Here is an 18,545-nt window from a genome sequence, read left to right on the forward strand (position 1 = left end):
GGCTCCCCGTGACCCGAGAAGTTCGGATAAGCGGTAGAAAATGAATGAATGAACGAACGAATGAATGTTATTGAAGCTCCATCTCTATCGGTTGTAATGGTCAGATGTTTGAACGTGTTATGGCTATGCCATGCTACTGTAATTTGACTATTATAGAGTAATATTATGGTTGTATTATGACCTGTAGTTTATCTGTGTTATAGCTGTGATCCAGTTGTTTTTCAGTGTATGAAGGGCATTTGTACATATTTAAACGTATCTGTTATCCATCAAGCTTCTCACCGTGCGGTCGGAGATCCAGGTGTTATGGCAATATTTCTGAGTTCCATCTAGTTCTTGGGTCAGCTGACTTCGGTCTATGTACGAATGTAGTTCATCCACTGTGCTCAGCATGATAACCTATTCACACAAATACACTCTACATATCCAGCATATTCTTTACACAACATATACATGTAATGGATATAAAAACACTGACGTAGCTGTTTACTTACCGGCACCTTCATCCTGAAATCGTCTCCGTGGAATTTGAAGAAAATGTCCGAAAGAGTGCGCTGGAGGAGAGCGTGGGGCCGCAGCACCAGAACCAGTCGTAGGTTTCCTGGGAAGCCACTCTGACGATATGGAACAAAACAGCAATCAGTAGTCTCATATAATTAATGTCATATAATTAATGCACCCTTACTCACATACCGAGATACGGAGTAATGTCCCTTTCACACATGCCCATCGATCCTGGCGCCTGTCAATCACTAAGATAAAGCCCACTCCTGCTGCACTCAAACTGAAACACACAAAGACATTACCATCACTATGGATTACTCTGTAATGATTTCAATAGATCCCGTTTCACACTGTGTCTTTACCTGGGAACACTTGTCAGATAGGTGAGAACATTGTGAAACTCTTCATCACTGATCTCGCCAAATGATGGGAATTCTGGGAATATGATGATGGGGCTGTCATCCTGTCCTCTGCCTCCTGAAGTAAAGTCAAAGCAGAAAATAGTGAGAAGATGATTTAGACTGTCCAGCCACCAGGGGGCGATCAGGGACAAATTCAGCTTTGGCTTCTGCAGTGCTGGCACAGATTCTTTTACATGACTGAAATACTGGGATTATATTTGGAGCCATCAGCTGAGCAAGAGAGAGAGAGCGCGCGAAAGAGAGAGGGAGAGAGAGAGAGAGACAGAGAGAGACAGAGAGAGACAGACACAGACACAGAGAGAGAGATACAGAGTGACAGAGCTGTTTTTTACAGAGCACCTGGTCATAGGTCCTCAAGTGCATCACGTGAACAAAATATTAATCTGGCTAGTCATGCCTGTTCTTCCTGTCTCCATGACAACAGGGTAGAGCCTCCACAGTCATCATGTAGCTCAGCTTGCTTCATTTAAACAGAATCAAGTCTGTCATCAGCTCCTCTCTCACACTCAGACTCATGAACTCAAGTGACCCTCTGCTGTGATTCGCCATATAATATTAACAACGCTTCACAAAAACTGTCACATTGACTAGCAGTGAAATGAACTCTACATCCATCCTGGCTGTTCTGCCCGGACATGTTCCTCAAAAAGGAATAACACAAGCCATAAATCCAGATTCATCTGACCAGATTATGTTACGCCTTCCGTCCACCTCGAGGTCCGACACGTCGTATGTTCTGAGATGCTTTTCTGCTCACCACAATTGTACAGAGTCATTATCTGAGTTAATCTAACCTTTTCTTTCAGCTCATTTGTTCTGCACTGCCGCCACGTGATTGGCTGATTAGATAATCGGATGACTGTGTACGTGTTCGGGTTCCTAATGATGACGAAAATTAGTAAAAAAATAAATACATAAATGAATAATAATGAGGTTTTACAGTGTTCCCAGGGCAGAGTGATAGGATTCGTCTTTTTTAAATAAATAAATAAATAAACAAACAAATAAATAAATAAAGACTTCCCATTAAAGACCTCGCCACTTCTAGTTTAAATAAAATTTAATAATAACAATTATTATTACAGTAATAGAATTAAAATAAACTTTGATTTGTAAGATAGAAAAGACACATTTATGATTTTTAAAGGATCTTATAAAAGTTAGTAAGATAAAACAAATTTTACCCGACAGGAAGGCAAACTTCTTCTTCAGCTCAGTGATGATGTCAGCAGCGCAGATTGGACTCGTCTCCTTTTGCATAATCTCATCTGTAAAGCAACACACACAGTAGTGTTACAGTTACTTTTCAGTAAACACACACACACACACACACACACACACACACACATGCAACAGTAGCTATGTGGATATTTCCTTTTACAATGCTTTGCATGAGTAATAAATTCGTTTGTGTGTGTGTGTGTGTGTGTGTGTGTGTGTGTGTGTGTGTGTGTGTGTGTGTGTGTGTGTGTGTGTGTGTGTGAGTATGTTTTTACTATATATAGAATCTGTGTGTGAGTAAAAGTGTGTATATTGCCCAGAGGGGCTCCCATGCACAGCCTCAGACAGCAGGAAAAGGTGGGACAGAATACTGTATGATGAACACTACTCCTCCCTCACCTGAGGACATGAGGACACACACACACACTGACAGAGATGCTGTATGACTTGAAACATACAACAATGATTTCTGAATAATTACACAGACTACAAAGGTGCAGTTAAGAAACAAGAGAACAGTAGTAGGCTTTGAGGAGTCAGGTTCATGCCCTTGGGAACTACACACACACACACACACACACACACACACACACACACACACACACACACACACACACACACACACACACACACACAATGCATTATGCCAAAGTTTAAAAACTCCAAGACTTGAATCATGGTTATCTTTTATCTATTACTAACTGGATCAGAAGATCATGGACAGATTTGGAGATCTGGATCACATTCATGTCACAAAATAATGAGAAAAATAAAAGCACTTTTGAAAAGAAAATCGTTCGTAAATCTAATATTTAAAAAAAATGAAGTAAAGTAAATACAACAATGAACATATTACATTATGAACATTGATCTTTAACGTGTGTGTTTTTGTAACACACACTTCCACTCACAGGTTGTTTCTTCTCATCCATCACACACTCGCTTACACACACTATTAGACAACAAAGCTCAGTAAGGACTTTTGCAAAAGAGACAAAGCTGTGTATCTTTCCTTCTATCACTTACTGTACAGATGACGGCAACAGAGAGTCAAGTGGTGATATTTTTCTGCCTCTTTCAGGGGAATGTGCATAGGTCGTCGTCCGTTTTGTACGTCCATCTCCGCTGACTGCTCTCTCTGTTCTCCCTCCACCTCAACGCTACTCTCTCATGGTCTCAGCCACATCCAGCGTGTGTGGGAACTCGCTACCTGAGACAGGTGCTTGAATCAACTAACATATCTCTCTCTCTCTCTCTCTCTCTCTCTCTCTCTCTCTCTCTCTCTCTCTCTCTCTCTGTCTGTTTCTCTTTCTAACACAGCTTCAGTAAATCCTACACCCACTATCATAGGAAACCCTTTCTCTCACTCTTGACAGCCATCCATGAATGGATGTCTGTGTTTGTGTGTGTGTGTGTGTGTGTGTGTGTGTGTGTGTGTGTGTGTGTGTGTGTGTGTGTGTGTTTGATCTTATCAGGCCAAGTGCTATAACAAAGGCTAGATTCAGACCATTCAAATGATGCTGTTTTCTATCTGTAGTCAACATGCCGAAGGTTACAGACCACAAACTCTTAAACACAACGAGTCTTTAATACCTTTTCAATCGTACAAAGATAAAACATCAACTTCTGATATATTTCAATAATTTGTTCAATCAAACTTGTCACTTTTTTTAACCAGACCTTTGCGGCTAACGAATCATGAATCACCTGACAGGAAGCTGGAACAAAGTGACCATGAGACCGTGTAAGGTGTTTTATGTGATGTGTCGCATAACAAGCTAAAACTAGCATGGTTTAAATATGTCATGATTTCCTTTCACTTCCTCAGAGAGTAGAAGTTATCACTAATTGATAATAAAGAATTGATATGCAGTTACTTTGACATTTGTGTAATAAACTTTAACTTTAGGAGTTTAGGAGCCATAAAAATGTTTCCTTATGGTTAGCCGTTAGCAGCAGCGCAAAGCTAAAGAAGGAAACCTGAAATATGAATATGCTGAATATTCCTGATTGACTAGCTACATTTTGTGTAAGGGAAAACCGTATAACGTTTATTTATGATGAAACTGATTTCTTAGGATTTTAATAATAGTAAAAACAGAGGACAAAAGAAAGAAGATGCTAAACTAACGTAAAAAAAAATAGATCGACAACTAATGTGCTAAATTATGCTTTAAAAAACACAGATGGTCTTTAAAACAGGTTTCTTTTTAAATTGAAATAGAACATTCAATCATTTGAATACTTTTTGTAAAAACCTTTTTTGTAATAATATGGGAGCTTTCTTCAGTCTCGCCTTTTATAATCCGTTCTCCGTGCATTTGTAATTCGTCTGAATTTCCACACTCACCCCGTTTCAGAGTCGTGAGGGGAAACTGTCCTGCATCGCTGCCTCGTTTCACTCGCCGCTTGCACTGTTTCCTTGACATGATGTAACTCTGCCTAGAACCCTAATAACACAACCGGTACTGTATAAAATCACAGCTATAAGTTCCTCGACTCCTGCAGTAACACTGCATGTAGCTGCAGCTGTGTGTCTAAGCAGCTCACCATCCACATTACTGAACTATTACTGTGGAAAAACCTCAGATTTATTTGCATTGCATGTGATGTCTGGTTTTCTACTCAAGTCCTGCCACACACACACACACACACACACACACACACACACACACACACACACACACACACACACACGAGAATGTCCTACACAGCACCTCCAGCAGGGATCCCACAGGAAGCTATATAACTTACACAGAACTTTTACTTCCCTGCCTCAGACAAGCGATCACTAGTTCACAAGACACAGTAATTTTAACACTTTTAGTAAGCCTTCTTATTTTATTTTATGATCATTATTGGCTTTTCTATGCACCATTCAGTTTCATGACCACTGAGTGTTTATTTTAGAAATTCCTACAGCCTGGAATCACAGTATCCTACTCCAGAGTGGCATCTTGCTGGCGGACCTGGGATTCAAACTCACAAGCTTCAGGTCAGTAGTCATGGCCTAATGGTTAGAGAGTGGTTGTGGGTTCGAGTCTTGGGCCAGCAAAACCACGACTGAGGTGCCCTTGAGCAAGGCACTGAACCCCCCCAACTGCTCCTCGGGCACCACAGCATAAATGGTTGCCCACTGCTCTGGGTGTGTGTTCATGGTGTGTGTGTGTTCACTGCTGTGTGTGTGCACTTTGAATGGGTTAAATGCAGAGTACGAATTCTGAGTATGGGTTAGCCGTATGTCGTACTTAGCCGTATGTCACGTCACTCACTTGTACAGTACTTGAGTACTCACTTGTTATAGTCCAACACCTAAGCTACCACACCTCCAGATCCAGCACTATTAACAACAGATCCATCTGGAAGGACATATACTGTAGTAATTGTTCATCACTTGTCGTGCTAAAGTCCTGCAGTTTCTTGGGGCATTGTGTTAAGGAGACAGAAAAAGGATTGTTGGCACATTTGTTGGACTACTTATCGGAAGGTCATGAGTTTGAATCCCAGGTCCACTGCTGGGCCCCTGATAACCCTGATGGTCTAAGCATCTGTCAGTAAATTGTATAAAGGAATTTGGCATAAAATAAAGTAACAAAATTGTTGATAAATAATGAAAAAACAGTAATGACTGTAAACCATGTTATAAACATTTTTTTGCGACCCTTCGCCCCCAGGCCTCGGTGATTCTGTATTTATTCATTTCTTCAGCCTTCATTCATTTTAGACTATTAATTAATATACAGTTCTTAAGTTTTTATTACTCTAATCACTATGAATTCAACTTTGCATATACGATTAGCCTAAAGGAAGCTGTGCTATTCAGAGGACATTTTGACCTCTCATTATAATAAGTAACTTCCTTGTGAGTCATATTCAGTGTCCAATCAGCATCAAGCATTTTTTTTTCTTATTTCCATTTTGAGTTAATGCTGCTGATATTTTTGGGTTTATTACTAAATGTACTAAACTATTTTCTGTAGTGTTTTTAGAACAGATAAACAGTGGACTGAGAGCGCTAGATATGTTCATTACAATCAGGACCTAGAAAAAGTGGAATATTAATTATTCAAGATTTTAATCATCGTCAGATTTTAGGACCCTGATTTACACCTTTTGGCCACGTCACCTATTAATGTAGCCATTACTACATTACACTATAGGTGTAACCATTGCAATAGTGTATTATTATTATTATTATTATTATTATTATTATTATTATTATTATTGTTGTTGTTGTTGTTTTGTTAAAAACTATTCTATTTTTCATATAATGCAGTGAAAGGTCCAATGGATAAAATGTCCCTAAGGCCATCCTTAAAAATATTCTTGTTTGCCGTAACCCGACCGAACCTGTCAATTTAGGACCGACTCAAATTTTTTTTATTTTTTTTGCTTTAAGTCCGACCGACTTGCCGGTTAAATTTGCGTTAAGACCGACCTTTTTTTTTCTTCTTTTTTTTCTCTCTCTTCAAGCAACTAATACAAAAGCAATAAAAATAATATTAACGGGATCGGGCATCATAATACATCTAAAAAAAAATCATTAAAACATCTCGCTTTAACTTGGCACGAAGTTCTGGAAAAACTGTCCAGCATCAAAATAAGGTTTGCGATGATGAGCCCGAAGGCACGGGTTGAAGACCCAGTCAGTGACGTCACGATATGCTAATTTGTTTACAATCATACCTACGTCATCACCATCACCAAAATTGTAGTTTTTTTTTTTTTTAACTTTTTTTTAACCATCTCTCTCTCTCTCTCTCTCTCTCTCTCTCTCTCTCTCTCTCTCTCTCTCTTTATTTCTCTCTCTCTTTCTCACTGTCTCTCTCTCTCTCTCTCTCTCTCTCTCTCTCTCTCTCTCTCTCTCTCTCTCTCTCTCTCTCTCACTGTCTCTCTCTCTCTCTCTCTCTCTCTGTCTGAAACCCACGCAGGCACAGAATATAAAAAAGAAAGCTCTATAGTCAGTTAACATCAACTGTGTCTATCTACAAAACACACAAGACAGAACAAAATGGAATAAATTCAAGGGTGTACACTCTTTTTTTTTTTTTTTTGCATAAACTTTTTATTTTTTTATGCATTTCAAGTGTCATAATATAGATCATGTATATTTCATATACATCATATACAGTAGACATGTATGTTGCTCTGTCAAATTCTTTAAACATAAAAAAAGGTTTGCCCTTGAATTCATAAAGAGAGCTGTGGATGAACATCTACCACAGGTGGATGTACGTCACAAAAATGGCAGGATGACACATGAAAATGTGATGTTAACTCATACTCATACACACTCCTTACCAACGTTATGAGCGACAGAGCTCAGTCTACGCAGCAGCTCTCGCACAACCTCCTCCTTAGCGTTCACCCAGACCATCGCCATCCTCCAGCCGTGAGAAGATGAGGGAGAGGAGGGTGGGATGAAGAGGGAAGCAGAGCGTAATGTAGCCTGTTGGATCTTAATCGCTGGTAAAGCAGTCTTGCATAGCTGTGCACAAAAAATAGAAGATGATGGGTGAGAGAGAAAAGCACACAGAGCCTGTAGGGACACAGAGCCTGTAGGAACACACACGGATGTGCACAAACCTGTGATATAGTGCCACCTTCAGGACTATAGCTGCCTCTGCACCCTGTTTCAGAAATATGAACATTTTAGGTCAGAAGACACAATTATGTAAACAATAATTTCAACAAGATTTGAACTGGACGTGACACACGTGAAACACGTGACACACGTGAAAAATAAATAATGTGTGAACCTGCTGGAATTTTACAATCAAAAGTAAATAGATTAGAGTAGATTGTAATCAATTTTGTTGTTTATGTTGCATGCTGTTTAGTGGAAGTGCAAGCAATATACAGATTATATACAGATTATATACAGACTTTAGCAGCATCTCTTTCCTTCATGATGTTGTTAGGGATCTAGGTTTAACTACATTCCCCAGAATGCTTCGGGGCCTTTATTGTGTTTCCCGTCTCGCGCGCTTTGTTTTGTTATGGCGGTTCGTTTCGAAACGCCGACGCGAGTTTATCCGTCGTGTTGTGAGCACTTTAAACACCAGGAAACACCGACACACCTCAAGGTAACAGCGGGTGCACTTATAGACTACGGTTTAACTAATACTCTATCGAGTCATTTAGCATAAAGAGTACTCTAAAGAGTCATTTAAAGAGTCATTTGGGTCACTTGGAAGTTTGCTTATCTGTTTGTTTGTGTTGCTAAGTTTGTGTAACAACAGTTTGTTTGTTTGTTTGTTTGTTTGTTTGTTTGTTCGCCGTGAAGTTACATAACTAAATGTAGTTTATGTTTGTTATGTTTTTATTCTTGACATTTCTAAGCTAACAGATAGCACAGCTAATCACCTCAGGAGTTTCACTGGTGTAACTGTCAGGGGTAACTGGGGCTAAATCACCTCACTGGTGTAACTGTCTGGGGTAACTGAGGCAAAATCACCTCACTCGTGTAACTGAGGCAAAATCACCTCACTGGTGTAATTCAGTTCAATTCAAGTTTATTTGTATAGCACTTTTTACAATGGACATTGTCTTAAAGCAGCTTTACAGAACATAAACATAGAACAGAAGGTAAACATAAGGGATAATATAAAGAATTAATATAATAAAAATTCAAGATGTATAGTTCACAGTGTGTGTATGTATGTATGTATGTATGTATGTATGTATTTTGTCCCCAATGAGCAAGTCTGAGGTGACTCAGGCAGCAGTGACAAGGAAAACTCCTTTAAATTGGTAAAGGAAGAAATGAGGGGAACCTCATCCTCATATGGGTGACACTGGGGGTGTGATTGTAATATACAGTCAAACAAATGTTGTATTGTTGTAAGGATCACATGGAGTTCAGATCTCTTAGTATCACAGAGTCCAACTGGAGCTGGTAGATCTGTAGATGTCTCAGGATTTTCACAGAGTCGGCTCTGTGACTGAGGCTAAATCACCTCACTGGTGTAACTGTAACCTACAGGAACATGACGTCTCCAGATGGACCGCAGTCTCACCTCCTGTTCCGCTGGATGGCGAGCGACTCTCAGGCCACCGGAGTGTTTGTAAACGGCTCTCCAGGAGAAATGGGTTCTGTCAGGAGCAGCTGTATGGATGTGTCCTTAGAGGACTCGTTCAGCACCCAGTTCGCCCCCTTACCCATGTCCAGAAGCAGTAGCTGCACGGATGTGGACACCATCTGTCCTTACCAGTCCAGCAGGACCCAGGTCTCCACACACACCAGCAGTGAAGTAGACATGACTCACCCTGCTGCAGGAAAGAACCAGGAACTCATGCTCAGGCTTCAAGAAGTAAGTCCAGGAAGAATTAGATGGGTTCTCTGTCCCAGGTGTAAAACCTTCTGAATCACCAAAGTGTCCTGTTGTGTAGATAGAAAGCTGATGTTAACTGGTACCTGGGGCTAAATTGCTTTCCTTTTTATACTCTGTGCCTGTGTTCCAGAAAGAGAGAGAGAGAGATGGTGGGAAAGACAGAGAGATAGAGAGGGAGAAAGAGGGGGAGACAGACAGACAGGGAGAGAGGGGGAGACGGAGAGAGAGGGAGACAGACAGAGAGACAGAGAGAGATGGTGGGAGAGATCGAGAGAGAGAGAGTGGGAGACAGACAGGGAGAGAGAGAGAGAGAGAGAGAGAGAGAGAGAGAGATGGTGGGAGAGAGAGAGAGATGGTGGGAGAGACAGACAGAGTGAGACAAACTGACAGACAGAGAGTGAGACAGACAGACGGGGAGAGAGAGAGAGACGGTGGGAGAAACAGAGAGTGAGACAGACAGACAGAGAGTGAGACAGACAGGGAGAGAAAGACAGACTGACAGACAGGGAGAGAGAGAGCAGGCAATTGAGCTCATAGTGATTTTACAGCTTTTGTCATGTTTAGATAATTAGGTCATTAGTGACATTTTATCCATTTGGCCATTGGACATTTCACTGCTAGCATTATATGAAAAATAGAATAGTTTTTGGTCAATTTGTAAAGCGTGTAAAGTGTCCCGACCTTTCGTCAGTAAAGCCTTCTCACATGAACCGTATAGACTTATCTAACTGCTTCAGGAGGTTCGCTGCTTCTTAAAGTAGCCCTCAAATCTAGCTCGGTGTTCTTTGTGTTCTAAAACTGTAGTAGAGCCGACTGTAAGCATAAGGAACGCAACACGAGTCCAGAGACCTTTTATTAGACCTTTAAAAAACCGTACTAGGATTATTAGTATGCAGATATAGCAGTTATATATAGTTATATATAGCAGATATATATTGCATATAGCAGAGTAATGATTTACTTGGGTAAGTCTTGACAGTGCAACATAAATCAGATCCCTGTAGATTTTTTGCCATCATCCATACAGACTGGCAAAATTAAGGTTGCTATGGTGTTGCTATGAAGAAGATCGGTCCGGTCCAGAAGTCCGGTTCTTCTCCTTGTTGGTTGGATTTATTGTGCTGGTGGAATTTGTGAAGTTGAGAAACTTTATTCTAAACAGTGTTTGTAGTCTTGTTGCCTCTTCTGCACACCTCTCACTCCCACAAGCCTGTGTGTGTTATTATATTTATCTTATTATATATAAACCACATCTATATTATTTGTTTGTTTGTTTGTTTGTTTATTAATTTATTATTTAATAATAATCCTTATTATTATTATTATTGTTATTATTATTATTATTATTATTATTGTTATTATTATTATTATTATTATTATTATTATTATTATTATTATTAAAATAACTAAAAGGGAATATGATTAATTTAATGAAATTTTAATTTAGTCTAATGTTAGCTAAAAGTTTTGGTAGTTAACTGTTTATGTTAAAAGTTACATAAATAGACATAAAAACACAAGAACACGGAGGGAAATGATCGAATAAAAACAAACATGTATTAAATAGAAAAATTAATCATATTAAAAATTCAATCTAACCTGCATTTTTTTTTTATCTTTTATTATTATTATTATTATTATTATTATTATTATTATTATTATTATTATTATTATTATTATTATTATTATCATCATCATCATCATCATCATCATCCAAATAATGGCATGTTTTCAGGTTTTCTTTTCATCAGCCACAATACTCATTATTGTGATGTCATGAAGGAGCGTTTGAATGAAATTATCAATGTAACCCTCCAAAAAAAGGTCAAGATCAAATATTTAAAATAATAGATTTTTTTTCTTAAATACTTCCCTGGTTAGTGGCCTACAGATTAGTTTTTAAAAAAGAATTGGTGGTGATGTAGACCATCTAATTTCTCTATTTTCATCAGTACTATGATGTGGTTATTGTGATATTTCTTTTTCTACAATAACACACCCAGTGAAATGTTTCTGTAGCTGAAGCTGCTGCAGCAGTGCATGCAAGAACAACTAAAAGCCCACCAACAGGAGCAGCTACAAAAAATGCAGAATGAACAATCAAGGCTATTGGGGATGATGCAGACTGCCTCAGGTATGATATACCGCTTCATTTAGACTTTAATCTGACATTGTGTTTTTTGAATATCTGACTGACTCAACGTTTGTTTATCAGTTTATGAAAATCTAAAGCAGCCTTGCATCAAAAGCGCCGAGCAGCCAGGATCCAAGTGTTCACACACAACACCCAGAGATTCATCAGTTCAGCTTGTACACCAGCAGGCCAAAGAAGTGGAAAGGACACCGGGTAAAGCGTTCATTTCCTTCTTAGTCTTACTTAATGTGAAAGATAGCTAATAGTATTAGTTCTCAACGAAATCCCGCTCTGACATGCACAGAACCGTTTATTACTCGAACAGACCCGAGTTTCGGACATCGCAGCGACGAAGATTATGATCGTAACGAAGAGTCGCTGCATTTCGACGACAAAAGCACGTGCCGAAACGACGGCGAAACGGAGCCACACGACAGGTAAGTTTCATCGGTGTCCGAAGAAATACGAAAATCTCAACATAACGGCGTGAGTTTGACACGACGTCGTGTTTCCAGGCCGATCAGATCGGGTGGCAGCGCGAAGACGTTTGAAGAGATGCTGGAAGAGCAGCTCGGGCTGGAGAACGAGAAGCTAAGCAAGAATTCGGTAAGACATGAATTATACTTCCAGTGTGAATGTACTGTTGTTTAAACTGGCAAGTTCAAATACAGAAAAGGTGAAAAAAAAAAAGGTTCATTTCATATATCGAGCCGTACAGCGAGTAACGTCGTTCGTTCTTTCATGGGTTTTCGTTCTTGTGGGTTTCCTCCAACTTCTCTGCTTTTCCTCATGCAGAGAGAATTCTTCAACAAATGTTAAGTGCACCCTGTGTTAAGTGCTTACTGAAGAACGTAGATAAACTTCTAATATGTGAATTAACTGCCCCAACAACAGTCTTTACACTAACAAAAGCTGAATTCAAATTTGTGCCTTAATTTGAGAGCACGTACTGTAGATATTCGGCACAAGTCTGTAACCGTTGCCTTTTTGCCTGTAGGGAGCTCCGACCGATGCGGCAAAGGTGAAGAGGCCGTTTCTGAGGCGAGGTGAAGGCTTGTCCAGATTCACCAGAGGCAAACCCACTAGATCATTCAGGAACAGGACGACTAGTTCAGACACCAAACCCACACCAGGCATCGTTCCCTCCGCCATTTCAGGCCCGACCGTCAGATCCCACCAGAGCTCCGAGCCAAAACGGACCTCTACAAAAACTACAAGTACAACAAATGTCGTAACCCAGCGTAAGACTGCTGTACTGAACAAAAACAACTTTCCACCGAGGACTGCAGTACAAGTAACAAAAGCTCATGGTCACGGGGGCCAGAAAGTCAGAGTAGAAGGGCAGAACGAGAGCTCTGGACTTGTCCAACTCCAATGTAAGACTAATAATAAGCCCGAAGATCAGAAGGTCCTCTCGGATATCGCGGTTGTACCATCAAGGCAGTTTCAGAGAATGCATGAGCGAAGTACTCGTATCGCAGAGAATTCATTCGAGGTGTGGCTGAAAGAGCGTGGTGAACACTGGGAAAAAGATCAGCACCGTGAACACGTCGAGCTCGGTGAGTTTGAGCTGCTAGAGCGAGCAGCCGACGAGTTCTCTTTTTCCAGTAATTCGTCTTTCATCAACACTCTTTTGCGACGGGACGGTAGACGTCTTTCGTCCACTCCTGTCAAATCGCCACCAAAAACCTCATTTCCCAACTGTCGTCTCGACGACCGTACCGGCCTTAACGAGGCTCACGGTCCACCGGGACCTTCTGCGGACAGCGTGGCCGTGATAGAAGAAGCAAGCGTACGAACGGACGAAGTGACGTCCGAATGTTCCGAAGACGAACAAACGGAAGAGTCTGATACCTCAGTGTGCGACAACACGGTTTTTCACCAGACTGCTATAGCGCTAAATGTGCGAGAACCTTTCAGCCTCCAGGTTTCAGCTCCACCCTACGATAAGAGATCTTATCAAGACAGAGACGGTGCCGAGAGTCCAGAAGCAGACGAGGAGAGCTACAGAGATTCGACTCTCGTGGACGCCGGAGGTCAGGTCGAGTTCGATGACGACGACACGTGGCACGAGCCTGAGAACTCCGTGAGCAGTCCTGAAAAGATGGACGAGCAGCCAGATCGGGTACTGAAGAGGAAGATTGCCATTTCAAAGGGAGCCGAGCGTGATCAATGTTCTAACAGCCCGGTAGACCGTGAGCCAGGGCCACCACCAACATGCCAGTTGGTAGCGAAGATGTTTCCAGCTCTGAAGCCAAAACCGTGTCCTCCTCCTCCTACTCCTCCTCCTCCAGAAGTCCCAGATTCAGACATCCACCACGAACAAGGAGCAGGTGACGAAAACAGTACATTATCTTTTATCCTTTTATAGTTTGTTGTTCTGCTGCAAACATTGGTTTACACAAAAATCTGCAAATGTTCTAATCCAGGCAGATCAGCTTTACTCCGTGAGCGCTTGGTAGAACTGGAGACCGAGATCGAGCGCTTCAAGAAAGAAAACGCTGCACTGAGCCGACTCAAGCAGGAAAACCAGGAGATTCGAGAGAATCTGAGGTATGGAACTCATTTAACAAACCAGTACTAATTGGATTAATTAATAAGCAAATAAGCAGAGGACACATTTCCTGGGGTACTGGGTTCACAACTGCCTAAACAAACCACACCAGATAGGGTTAGGGTTTGACATACTGTATATGTCAAATGTTCATTTGTTCTGTATGTGAAACCGGCTATACGTAATAAGGCATCGTGTTATAAACTGAATTAATGGATCTTGTCTCTTCTCACAATCCTCATTTGACAAACAGTTTTAGATATAGATATATTACATAATTAAGTCATGTTAAGCCAATGTAATTAAGTAATTAAGCCAATGACCAGCCTGAGACGAGTAGCGGTTAGAAGATGCTAAACATTATTCTCAATATTACAGAGTGTTTTTGTCAGCTTGAACCAGGGGGGCATCTTAAGGGCTTTTTACACCTGGTCACTTCCTGCGTTTTCTGTGATCCGATATCTACCCGACGGTAAAAAGACCAGGTCTAAATGCCCTCCGAAACGTTTTGGAGACGGATATAAACCCGATGGTACAAACCCCTTCAGGAGGTGGTCTGGGACGCGTTTCAGATGAAACTGGACAGGTGTAAATGAATGTGGTTGTTCAAGCCACATACGTCAGCGCTATACTCCTCCCAAACGGAAGTACCGTCGGTGAAAACGCAGCAAACAGTAAACGCTGTTTTTTTATAGCATAAACGTCGTAACCAGTTTTTTAGTCTTCTTTTTGATCGCGTTCTGAAAACCTGCACAAATCAAAGTGTCTTCCGTTTCAATTCCCCTGGAAATGAGGTAAAATATATTAGCATTTTGGGCGGGAGTAGAAAGATCGGATCGATATCAGATTCGCCGAGACGCGTTTATGTGGCCTGATGTAAATGGGACAGTTTTAACAAATCAGATAGCTATCGGATCAGAGACAACACACGAAGTGACCAGGTGTAAAAAACCCGAGATCGTTTCCCCCGTCCTAATGGTTGACGTGAACTTTGGGTATTGAACTGCTGCTGCACGATTGGTCGTTGTGATAATTGCCTGAATATGTTGATGTGCATGTGTTTATATAGGAACCTAATAGAATTTCACTATTACATTATAGTTCACAAAGTGGGTGTGAACACAGCAGGCAGGGAAGGTGTGCTGGAGAACAGACTATGGTGTTACTGACATGTAGTGTGTGCAGAGTCACATTAATGAAGCTTAAATCAAATTTAGGGTCGATTTGATTAAATTAGCATTTCATTTTATTAGCGGCACTTTGGTGACATTCTTCTTATATAGGAAGGAGAAAGCAGACTTTCAACAGAACATGGCAGAAGAACTCAACAAATGGGAGGCATTTAAGTGCGAGGAAAACCGGAAGCTCCAACGTGAGAAGAAGTTGTTTGAGAAACACGCAGCAGCTGCAAGGGCAAGACCTGACAAGCGGGAACGAGACGAGATACAGGTTCCTACCGTCTTTCCTTCTTAATCGTGTCATTCGTCGTTTTCCCGTACAAGTCAACGTACTCTTGAGTTTTAAGTGTGTGCGTGTGTTTGCGACAGTCTCTGAAACAGCAGCTGAACGCTCTGCAGGAGGATTTAAGAAAGCGAGAGGCTCGATGGACCGGCACTCACAACCGCCTCAGGCAGCAGGTAGACTCCCTCAGTACAGAGAACGCTACCCTACGAGACCAGGTCCGAACGCTGGAAAAACTTCGCCTCAGCACCTGGAAAAACGCCGAGTCCGACCGGGAAAAAGAGGGAGGGAAGTCTGGCGCTTCCAGCAACATCAGGACGACAAAATCCAAGGTGCTGAAATAAAACCCATCATCCGAACAACGATCTGTTCTAAATTATGCATAAGTTAATTCTGAAACCCCCCCTTTCCTCTAGAGCCCCTTCAACGGTATTAAAAGCAGCCCTGAGAGCCTGAGCAAGAAAATGGAAAGTCTAGCAGTTCAGAATCCTTCCAAAAATCCAGCCAAGTCCTCAGGGGCCTCAAGCTCTACAGGTTTGAATGAGTTTTTCTTCCCCCCCCAGATGCTTTGAGGGTTTAGAATTTAGAGCATTTATGAATCACGGTTAACAGCTAGCTAGACATAAAAGATCTTGAGATACCATGTGATGTTGATGTGCTCTCTTCAACCTCTTCAATTCGACCATCTAAAGCATGGTTGTTATCTTTTCAATCAATCAATCATCGAATCAGTTGTTCAATAGTTTATTCAACTCCTGCATCAACAACGTGGGACCTGCCTATGCTGAAACTATCGTAAAATAACATCTTTACAAATAATGTAAATTGAAAGGAGAAAAACAGATGAAAAAGTAGTATGATAAAAGAAGGAAAGATTTGTGCTGTAATAAAGTTTCTCAGATGTAAATGTGCAGTGTTGATTTTCCTCTAGCCTGCCAGAAGGAGCCATCTTTTCCAGTCACGTCTCCACTCCACATCTCACAGCAGTTAATAGAATCGGAGCTAAACATCCATCATCCTCAGCTAGACAAAAACTCTTTACACTCACGCATGGCGAGTATAAGCATTATTCTTACAATAGACGCTGTAGTAATGTGTATATTATTTTAATATGCCATATTCCTGTATACCTTCAGGAAGCGGACAGGCCAAGGGACATCACAGGGAAATGTGAACTCGAACAGGAAGAGAGTACAGACGGAAAGGTAAAGTCTTTGTGGTGTTTCTAGGTGGATTCTCTGAGGGTGTGTGTGTGTGTGTGTGTGTGTTCACACTTCTATGCCTAGGCTTGCACGGGAACTTAATCTGGGGAATTTTGGAAATATTCCAAATTAGAAACTTTACGGGAAATTTAGGGGAATTTTCAATTAAGAATGTAGAATAAGTTCATGCAGAATAATTATGTGCTTAATAAGTACTAATAAATAGCCAATATTCTATTAATATTCATGCTAATAAGCAACTAGTTAAATGACACTAAAATAAAGTGTTATGGAAGAACACAAGTACATGCAGGGGGTTTGGCCTCAATGGCCCTCCAGTAAGCAGTGTGCTCTGCAAGTGACTGACTTAAATTTAGTTTAAAAAAAAAATCTTGCAGCATAATTTTGTTCAAAACAAGATTTAATGCAACTTAAGTTCCTTGTTATAGGCAACTCTGCATTTTTTTTCCTGGAATTTTGCAACCCTATCTTTGTCAAACAATTTAGCGTTCAGAATGTATTCCTATAGATCATATATAGGTCGCTGTAGCGTACTATGTAATTTTCTTCCTGTATCAGATCGATAAGACGTGTCCCGATGGAGGACGACTCACCGTTTTCCCTAACGGCACGAGGAAACACGTGTCTGCTGACGGGCTGTCGGTCACCATCACTTTTTTTAACGGAGACATCAAGCAGATGATGCCAGATCAAAGAGTGGTGAGGAACATTAACTCGACAAGTCTCGAGTCAAATACTCTCATCTTTTTTTTTTTGGTTATCGCCTTTAAAAATAAATGAAAGCACACATGAATAGTGAAGTGCAGCATTATTTACTTTATTATCGGCCGGTTTAGATCCCTGCAGTACCTGATGTTCTATCCGTTTTCTTTTGCATTTCAGATTTATTATTACGCAGAAGCTCAAACCACACACACCACCTACCCCGACGGTCTGGAAGTGCTCCAGTTCCCAAACAACCAGATAGGTATCTCACTGTTTCTTTAGGAAACCCATGTCATAACAAGGCATTGCCGTGTGTCCCGTTTTAACGCTTGCGTCCTGTCGGTTGTGTGTCTCAGAAAAACACTTTACAGACGGACATAAAGAGATCACGTTTCCTGATCAGACCGTTAAGAACCTCTACCCTGATGGGAGAGAGGAGAGCGTGCTCTTAGACGGCACGATAATACAGCAAAACCCGTAAGTGCCCTTCACACGTCGCGTCTGGATAACGTGACGCACATACGGAAGTGTTTAATTACGCGTGTTCGTTTGTTTAGGGATGGCACCAAGCAGATCCGGTTCAACACGGGTCAGAGAGAGCTTCATACGGCACAGTTTAAGAGACGAGAGTATCCCGACGGCACAGTGAAAACCGTCTACTCCGACGGACGACAGGAGACTCGATACCCCAACGGGCGCGTCAGGCTCAAAAACCCCGAAGGACATGTCGTCATGGACACCTAAAGACGACTCGAGGTCAAAGTGCCGTGTGTTTTATAGAATAATGACTTTTTGAATTAATTTATTTGTAGTGTAAATTTTTGTAAAATAAATATGGTTATAATTCACTGAAGCTTTAACAGGAAATTACTTGTTCTGTAACAAGCATCTGTACAAACTTTCAGTCGGACGGAGATCGGATGGATTCAGTCGGACGGAGGATAGCCAATATTTTAACATGTCTTTAAAATATTTAATTGCAAATAT

The 18,545-nt window shown here is 41.0% G+C and overlaps 2 protein-coding genes across 6 annotated transcripts in view; one reads left to right on the top strand and one right to left on the bottom strand.

Moving 5' to 3' along the window:
* mcf2lb (mcf.2 cell line derived transforming sequence-like b) overlaps positions 1 to 7,720 on the bottom strand; it is a 19,622-nt gene extending 11,902 nt beyond the window's left edge. The window contains exons 1-6 of one of the 4 annotated variants that reach the window (XM_047815225.1): positions 3,174 to 3,403; positions 2,111 to 2,194; positions 867 to 981; positions 694 to 784; positions 495 to 614; positions 283 to 399 (exon numbers count right to left, since the gene is read on the bottom strand). In XM_047815225.1, the coding sequence (XP_047671181.1) occupies positions 283 to 399; positions 495 to 614; positions 694 to 784; positions 867 to 981; positions 2,111 to 2,194; positions 3,174 to 3,267 (621 nt within the window). In that variant the 5' untranslated portion in view covers positions 3,268 to 3,403. Of the gene's footprint in view, positions 1 to 282; positions 400 to 494; positions 615 to 693; positions 785 to 866; positions 982 to 2,110; positions 2,195 to 3,173; positions 3,404 to 7,448 lie in introns of those variants that run through there. The other 3 variants (XM_027152498.2, XM_027152500.2, XM_027152501.2) reach the window with 3 other exon arrangements.
* Positions 7,721 to 8,081: 361 nt separating this feature from the next.
* On the top strand, positions 8,082 to 18,406 carry cenpj (centromere protein J). Of its 2 annotated transcripts, none has more exons than XM_027152494.2 (17): positions 8,082 to 8,233; positions 9,133 to 9,460; positions 11,501 to 11,615; positions 11,697 to 11,828; positions 11,920 to 12,052; positions 12,131 to 12,221; positions 12,613 to 13,948; positions 14,045 to 14,168; positions 15,453 to 15,618; positions 15,717 to 15,962; positions 16,047 to 16,164; positions 16,562 to 16,683; positions 16,767 to 16,835; positions 17,412 to 17,552; positions 17,736 to 17,820; positions 17,915 to 18,035; positions 18,116 to 18,406. In XM_027152494.2, exons 1-17 carry the CDS (start codon positions 8,097 to 8,099, stop codon positions 18,300 to 18,302), a joined length of 3,651 nt encoding a protein of 1,216 aa, XP_027008295.2. In that variant the 5' UTR covers positions 8,082 to 8,096; the 3' UTR covers positions 18,303 to 18,406. The 2 variants fall into 2 exon arrangements, with proteins under 2 accessions (XP_027008295.2, XP_027008297.2); XM_027152496.2 differs by having other exon boundaries at positions 11,941 to 12,052.
* The last annotated feature ends 139 nt before the right edge of the window (positions 18,407 to 18,545 follow it).

Source organism: Tachysurus fulvidraco, chromosome 6 (assembly GCF_022655615.1).
Source record: "Tachysurus fulvidraco isolate hzauxx_2018 chromosome 6, HZAU_PFXX_2.0, whole genome shotgun sequence".
Taxonomy (NCBI): Eukaryota; Metazoa; Chordata; class Actinopteri; order Siluriformes; family Bagridae; genus Tachysurus; species Tachysurus fulvidraco.